This window comes from Penaeus vannamei, chromosome 16 (assembly GCF_042767895.1).
Source record: "Penaeus vannamei isolate JL-2024 chromosome 16, ASM4276789v1, whole genome shotgun sequence".
NCBI classification, from domain to species: Eukaryota; Metazoa; Arthropoda; class Malacostraca; order Decapoda; family Penaeidae; genus Penaeus; species Penaeus vannamei.
In genome coordinates, this window is record NC_091564.1 from 40692062 (window position 1) to 40699561 (window position 7500).

At 40.0% G+C, this 7500-nt stretch overlaps 1 protein-coding gene across 3 annotated transcripts in view; it reads right to left on the reverse strand.

Annotated features, from left to right (window-relative positions):
• The window catches only part of LOC113822100 (SURP and G-patch domain-containing protein 1), a 24171-nt gene extending 20088 nt beyond the window's left edge, over nt 1–4083 (reverse strand). For 2 of the 3 annotated variants that reach the window (XM_070131463.1, XM_070131461.1), the window contains exons 1-4: nt 3400–4083; nt 1277–1365; nt 372–562; nt 31–148 (exon numbers count right to left, since the gene is read on the reverse strand). In XM_070131463.1, coding sequence (XP_069987564.1) covers nt 31–148; nt 372–562; nt 1277–1365; nt 3400–3593 — 592 coding nt within the window. In that variant the 5' untranslated portion in view covers nt 3594–4083. The remainder of the gene's footprint in view (nt 1–30; nt 149–371; nt 563–1276; nt 1366–3399) is intronic. The other variant, XM_070131462.1, reaches the window with a different exon arrangement.
• Between the last annotated feature and the right edge of the window lie 3417 nt (nt 4084–7500).

Consider the following 7500-nt stretch of genomic DNA (forward strand, 5'->3'; position numbering starts at 1 on the left):
TAAAAAAAAGTTTGAAGAGCAGAAGCTTACCTGCTTGCCCTGAGGATAACTGTTTTGCTTTTTCCTGGGCTCTCTTCAAGGCATCCTTAAACCAATCTGGATGATCTGCTTCATTTTTTACTGATTCAGGAATAGATGAGGTATTTTCCTGAAACAATTTCCAAAACACACAATTAATATCCACCATCAAGAGGTCACAAACTTCTCTGTACATGTTACAAGAAATATATTGCCCTTATACTATAACAGATAACAATGAGACAGTTACTAAAGATATTAAAACAATAATGGCATGTTAAATAACACTAAAATCTATATCACAACAGATTTTCAAAATGTGCATAAGAACAAATAAAAGAGCTGCTACTTACTTCAATATCAAATTCAGTTTTAACCTTTACTGGCTCTGGACTGGGCGACAATGTACTTTTTTTCTCGGGAGAAAAAATGGCTGGATGGAACTGCTTAGGTGGGGGGACTTGGTTTAATGCTTTGGACTTTGTTGACAATGGTAAGGAACTTTTGAACTTCACAGACGAGTCTCCTTCCTCCTTAATTCCTACTGGAGGAAATTGCGATATAATTTTCTACATTCTCCAACATGATCAATATGAGACACTAACAATAATGTTAAAAAAATAAAATTTTTACAAATAAAAAGACAGAGGACAGGTTTTCCTCCAGATTCCTAGATATTCATATAAAAAAGGTCTGAGACACATGCAGCTCAAATATTTTACCTAAATAATATAATAAATAAAAGTAAATACTACACACTCATGTATAATACATAACATCTACGCAAGAAATGGTATTCTTTACCAAATACTTTCACACACCTCTAGTCCACTGCATTTTACTGATAAAATACACTATCCCACTCCTATGAGTAACTAGGGACTAACATCAGTAATTTATAAATCACCTTTCAAGCATAGGAGAATGCTACATACTGGAAAACACGTGAAACTACATGATAATAATCAGAAATAATTGCAATCACTGCCAAAGCTACCTGTGAGGTGCTGCTCATCTGTCATATGTAAATTGTGGTTCACAACAACACAGAATAAAGCTAGCAAATATATAATATCTAAATTAATCATATAATTTATGTGTTCTAAAAGACTGGAAGAACCTTCATTGCAAATCTAGAATACAGAGAAATAAATACCAAAACAAATCGGTCAATTTAAATATTTGTCTTCTATATGACAACAAAAATACATAAAAATCAACAGTGGACAAGACCTTATTCTTTAGCTTAACATTTTACCTGTCTGCTGCCCTGACATCTTTTTGAATTGCTCAAAAAAACTCCCATCATTGCTGAACTTGTTTGGAACTGAGGAAGATCTGGGGACACTGAGAAGAGAGAAAAAAAATGGAAATCAGAAAATGACTTTCATACGGGAGATATTTTTCACATTTTGCCTATTCAGATTCTTTATTTACGTAAATGTGGTTTTACTTCCATATGCCATTTAATTTTTATTTCTATAAAGATGCATATATGAATTTCAGCCTTGTGGGTCGTCCAGTTATCAAAGACCTTGATGATAGAAGGGGTAGGGATGGATTTTACATGTACAAAGGATTGTGCTTTTCAATAATGAGATATAATGAACAATGTGAAGCAGGGTGGAAGAAGCCTGTTCGATTGTTAGCGAAGACATCTAATGACCCCCCCTTGGTTGGTGTCCTTCGGTAAAAGGGTCTATTTAACATGGAGTTACCATTATGATATATTTTTTGAACTATAAATATTCTGTATATATATCTTCACTAGACTAAAGAAGTGGGAAAACATACAAAATCAATAAAGCAATTTTTACTTTTGACATTTAGAACACATATTAGACAAACACACAGGAGAAATAGTGGAATCAAAAGATAAAATTTTGAAAAAAAATGCAATATTCGAGTCCGTCACTGTTGCAATATGCGCAACCTTTGAATTTCAATTAAAGCACAACCAGTGAGTTCCCAAAATTTTTTTTAACTTCGCTGACATGTATGAACACTAGTCAATAATTCTATAATAATTTCCTCGGTATATGTAGTGCGGCCGCCTTAATTATTAATGGCCAGGATAATGTTACAGGAATGGTTTAAATTTCCCAAAGCCATATGGAGCAAGGTGAATAGAACAACAAAATAGACACATTTCACGTCAACTAAAGGCTGTGTCACACTTGAACTTTTTCCGCATCACTTTTCCGCTGGCACCACGGAAATCATGGGCATTTTGGCACCTGCAGTCACACTAGTAATGACCAACAAAATTTTTAAACACAGCAAGATGGCTCCAACCCCCACACAGGCTCCGGCGATAATGGACGCTATTCAGGCTTTGTGGCGGCAATTTAATGCGAAACAATTTTAAATAAGAGCGTATTCTCGCTGCTCTCATCTACTAAGCTGACAGAGGAATGTGGACAAAAATGTAAAGAAACAGATGAGCAGCTAGTTACCAACTTGTATCTGTTTTTATTAATTACAAGTGAGAGTTTTGCAAATTCTAAAATATTATTTACAATTTAGACAGTCTTTTTGAATCCTTAATTATAAATAGATATTTTTGCATTACTATAATGATTATCTATCATAGCTTATGATTTGAACCAAGCCAACAAAATTGATAATTATCATTTGACTGGAAATTATCACTTTTGGCCAATATGCTAGTGGTAGCAAGAAAAAAAACAAACAAACAAACGCAAAAGAACCACAGAAATAGTGCCAGTGTGACACCCCCTCAAGAGTTCTGCAAAATCTAAATAATACTTTGCTGTGCATTTACATAATGACTGCACTAAGATCGGAAACATCTAGTGACTCTCATAGAGAGAGGAGAAAAAATACATTCACTGATAAATGATATAAACTGAGCACCCAAACAATGGTGTTCGAAATGAAGAAAATAGCAACGAGGAGAGCTAATTTTGCAGTAATCGGGTTGAGGTCTGGGGCGGGTTGAGGTCTGGGGGAAGAGCCCCTGGTAGTGAAATTAAGGGAACAGGTGGGTATCTGGATCAAAGCCTCCAGGTTCGGAATGATTTCGGTTCATACGGCCAGGTTTAGGGATTCCCAAGTGCCCCCAGGGTCTCTAAGGGGCAACGTCACTGCATAAACAATTACATATATATTCACTTATTACCTCAACTTTTCATTAACAATGGACAACATCAGATTAACACATTACAAAGGGGAACAAATATAATAACTACAATGTTGGATATTTGTGAAACAAACAAGAAAAACGTGTAAAACGGCTTTGACATTGGTCTAGGGTAGGCCTTGCTGTAAGAGTGTAATAGGGGCAGCTAATCTCCTGTGGGGGAACAGGGGGGCGGGGTGCCTCGATCTCCCTCCTGGCACCTGCTCGAGGCCAATTACCTCAGAGACGTGACCGAGGCTGAGGTCGTGGCAGGCGCTGGCACTTTGGGCAGCGGGGGCGTCCTGCTCGCCTTCGCCTCCGCCTGCTTCTGCTCCTTCATCTTCCTCTCGATCTCTCGCTTCCTCTTCAGCAGGATCTCCTCCTGCTTCGACATCTCCCGCATCCTGTCCTGCACCGGGTACTTATTCGACATGCTTTATGAATAAGGAAAGGCAGTGAAAACAAAAACAAAGTGCTACGTGACGGAGGTAAGGAAGGACATGCGGCGGGAGTAAACACTGCCAGTTGCCACTCGCCACTTGCCATGCGCAGTCGGCCGCCGTGCCATGTGCGCCACACGACCTCTGGGCGGCCTCGGCGGGGCTCGGGGTCTGTCCCCTCGCAATTAAATGAAAATATAGGTGGAGATGCGTTTCGAGCGAAATCTAGGGTCAGCAGCGTGCCAATTAAGGCTTGGTAGGCAGTTGCGATGGTAAACGTTATGCACAGCGGTCACGGTACACATTGTACGTGGGCGCCATCTATTGAGGGCCTAACCAACTAAATCTACAAACAGAAAAGACATCCGTAGTTTGCTCTAGTAGTGGTGAATGGCTTTATCATCCATTCATGCTGAGTGCGAGTTATTTTGGTTTATGCCGATACGGAATCGCACTCAAATGTTATTACGCACGAACGCATACATGCGCGCGCGCACGCACGCACGCACGCACGCACGCACGCACGCACACACACACACACACACACACACACACACACACACACACACACACACACACACACACACACACACACACACACACACACACACACACACCACAAACACACACACCACAAACACACGCACCACAAACACACACGCACCATTAACACACTCGCTCTCTCTCTCTCTCTCACCCGGGGGACTTTTTCCTTGATAAAGCCTACATCTTCTGGGAGAGCCAAGGGCCACGCGACCCTTCTTCCGTGACACATACTCCGTTCTGCACCTGAATTCAGCGACGCTGGAGGGAGGGCACTGTTGGGCAGGCCCAGGCTTCGCTATCGTCGGTGAAAACATGAACTAAGGGGCGAAGGGGCTGCTTTCCACAAAGAATGTGGAGATGGACTGCGAAATGGACTACAAAGAGCTCGCGATCAAAGCTGCTGAAGAAAATAAACGAGGGAGGCTGTTGACAGATTGTTGTGTTGATGTCGGCGTCCATGGTGGAAGAAGGAGAGGTACCAGGGCTTAGGTAAGACAGTGTTGCAACTGAAGCAAGGGAGTTCATGGCGACATCGAAATGCACATGGTCAGTCCACTCCAGCTGCTTTGGTTCTTCAGCAAGGGTCTTGTGAAGGGGGTTAGTAAGACGAGGAAAATGAAGTGATTTTACCACTTCCACCGGGGATAAAGGTGGAGGTTGGTACCAGATTTCGAGATTGAAATTTGGAAGGCGTGATAATTGCTGTCTTTGGCATGTTAAGGCGCAAAGAAACCTGGAAGTAGCCTTTTGCAGGTCAATTTAGAGAATATTTCGACTTCAAGAAAGGTTCGTGTGAAATTCGCTGTTTAGAAGGGGATAGTGGTCAGGCTCTGGCCATGTGCAGAGGCAATGCGCATGAGCCTTATTCCAGAGGCCCATCCGCCCCACTGTGGAGGTTTATTTGGCTGCTTCGAGTGTTTCAGGGAAGAGATGTCTGAGCTTCAGAAAGCTTAAGGGAATTCCCCGAGGACGGAGGTACAGAGGTTGTTTTTCGCGTAGCTGGCGGCGATGAGCTTGAAACTTGCTATACATTCTCTCTCTCTCTCTCTCTCTCTCTCTCTCTCTCTCTCTCTCTCTCTCTCTCTCTCTCTCTCTCTCTCTCTCTCTCTCTCTCTCTCTCTCTCTCTCTCTCTCTCTCTCTCTCACCCACAGCCACAGCTGAATTGTTTTTTTCGGTGTTGTATCAGGGTCCGGGGTTTAATTCCGTAAGGCTGTTGGTATTATGACACGGTCCATGGTCTTTCTTTTCAGACACGTGTATTTTCTTTCAAGTAAGGAATTTGTTACATTGACCAAATATTGATCCATATATATATATATATATATATATATATATATATATATATATATATATATATATGTGTGTGTGTGTGTGTGTGTGTGTATTTTATATATATGCACACACATGCATATATATTCAATAAAGATATGAAAAGACACAAAATTGAGCTTATCCATTTTATTCTCTCGGGTGAAGAGCCCAAATCCTCTATCTCGTGGAAAAATAACTACTCCATACTCTAAAGATTGAAACATGAGCCTCAGTTTGTATTCTTAGCATAATTATTTTTTAAATGGTCATTCCCGAGTGCACCAATATTTGGTCACGTGTTAAGAGTTTCAATTAATGTTACTTGGGGTGCCATCTGTTATGCTCCCACAATTCCTGTTTGTCATTCATGTTGGATAATTGGTCATGGCGGCCGGTTATGAAATTATCGTTTATAAATATTGACACACTGGCGGCCTGGACGTTTTGTTCTGTTATATCTGATATATATAAAGAATATCTTAGTCTTTTTAAGAAAGAGACGATGTGGCAGACTTGAAAGTTCATATTAACAGGACATTCTACATGTAAATTGCAATAATGATATTTCACTAAATTATACGGTCACACCAACCACTCTGAAAAGATTTGTTATGTAAAACAAAAGAGGTGTTGGCAAAGGTTGGTATATTTTGGACACCTTGGGAGCGTTTGGTGAGTCTGCAAGACCCTACGGTTTTATGGTACTTTTATTTCTTTATTTTTAAGGTATTTTTATGGTAAATGGTACGCTTTCCTCTCTGACATATACACTATATTTCATCCGAATCATATAGGGCAGATTTTTGCGATGACCTACAATTTTATTAAAGTGCTAATCAGGTGTTATTTTGTATAATCATCCGATGCTGACAGCCAGGTGTAGTACTTTACAACCGTAGCAGTTCATATCACCTCTCTTTGTTTCCTTATATGGCAAGAACTTTCTTGTGACTTATCCGCTCATCGAATTTCGAGTTCATATAGGAAATGAGGCTGCTTTGTCGTTCGAGAGTCAGTAGGTGGTTTGCCAGGGTTTGGAGTACCATGAAGCTGGAGCTTTTTATTTTTTGGGGGTAGGATGAATTGCAGACGATGTTGGGTGATTAGTGATGGGCGATGCTCTTTTTTTTTTTTTTTTTTTTTTTTTTTGGGGGGGGGGGTGATTGATTACTTTCGGATTACTTTCGCCTGGATATGGATTATGCATTGGTGTATTTGTAAAGTTTAAGGTGTGCGTTTATGGTTTTCGTGTAGGTTTCTCTCTCTCTCTCTCTCTCTCTCTCTCTCTCTCTCTCTCTCTCTCTCTCTCTCTCTCTCTCTCTCTCTCTCTCTCTCTCCATTTCCCTTCCCCCCTCCCCCTCCCGCTCCCTTCCTCCTTCTCTCTCTCTCTCTCTCTCTCTCCCTTCCTCTCCCTTTCCCCCTCCCCCTCTCCCTCCCTCCCTCCTTCTCTCTCTCTCTCTCAGCCAATAATCCTTGAAAAATAAAGAAAAAAGTAGGTGGAAACTTAACCCGTGATTTTTAATGTTTTAAGTTTATTTTGACTTTACATAGGCTTAACTTTAAATGAGGACTAGCAGTGAAGTGAATACGCATTTTTTTTCTTTTTTTATGTAGACAGATCGATGTCAATATGCACTGCGAAATACGAATATGAACGAGAAATGACGTTTTACTTTATCACTTGAATAAGATAAATCGATATTGTTTGTGATTTTTGTTCATGAACAGTGCCTATTCTTTTTATAACGGTAGCTTTAAATAAGTAATGGTAATTGAGTTGTTTTCTACATATAATGCAATTAAGAACGAATTTGTGAATTATACTGAAAAAATACGAATAATTACTAGATAACCAGACAATTCGTACAAGAAATAACGTAGAGTAGAAAAAAAATGTCATGGTGACTTGTGTTAGACTGAAATACATTTAGACGGTCCTCAGTTTAACCTTGGACCTGGGAGAAATATTTTAGAAATCGACTACTGGAAATTATAATCGAGAAATTATAACTGAGAAATACCTTAGCATTATGGGTAATGGT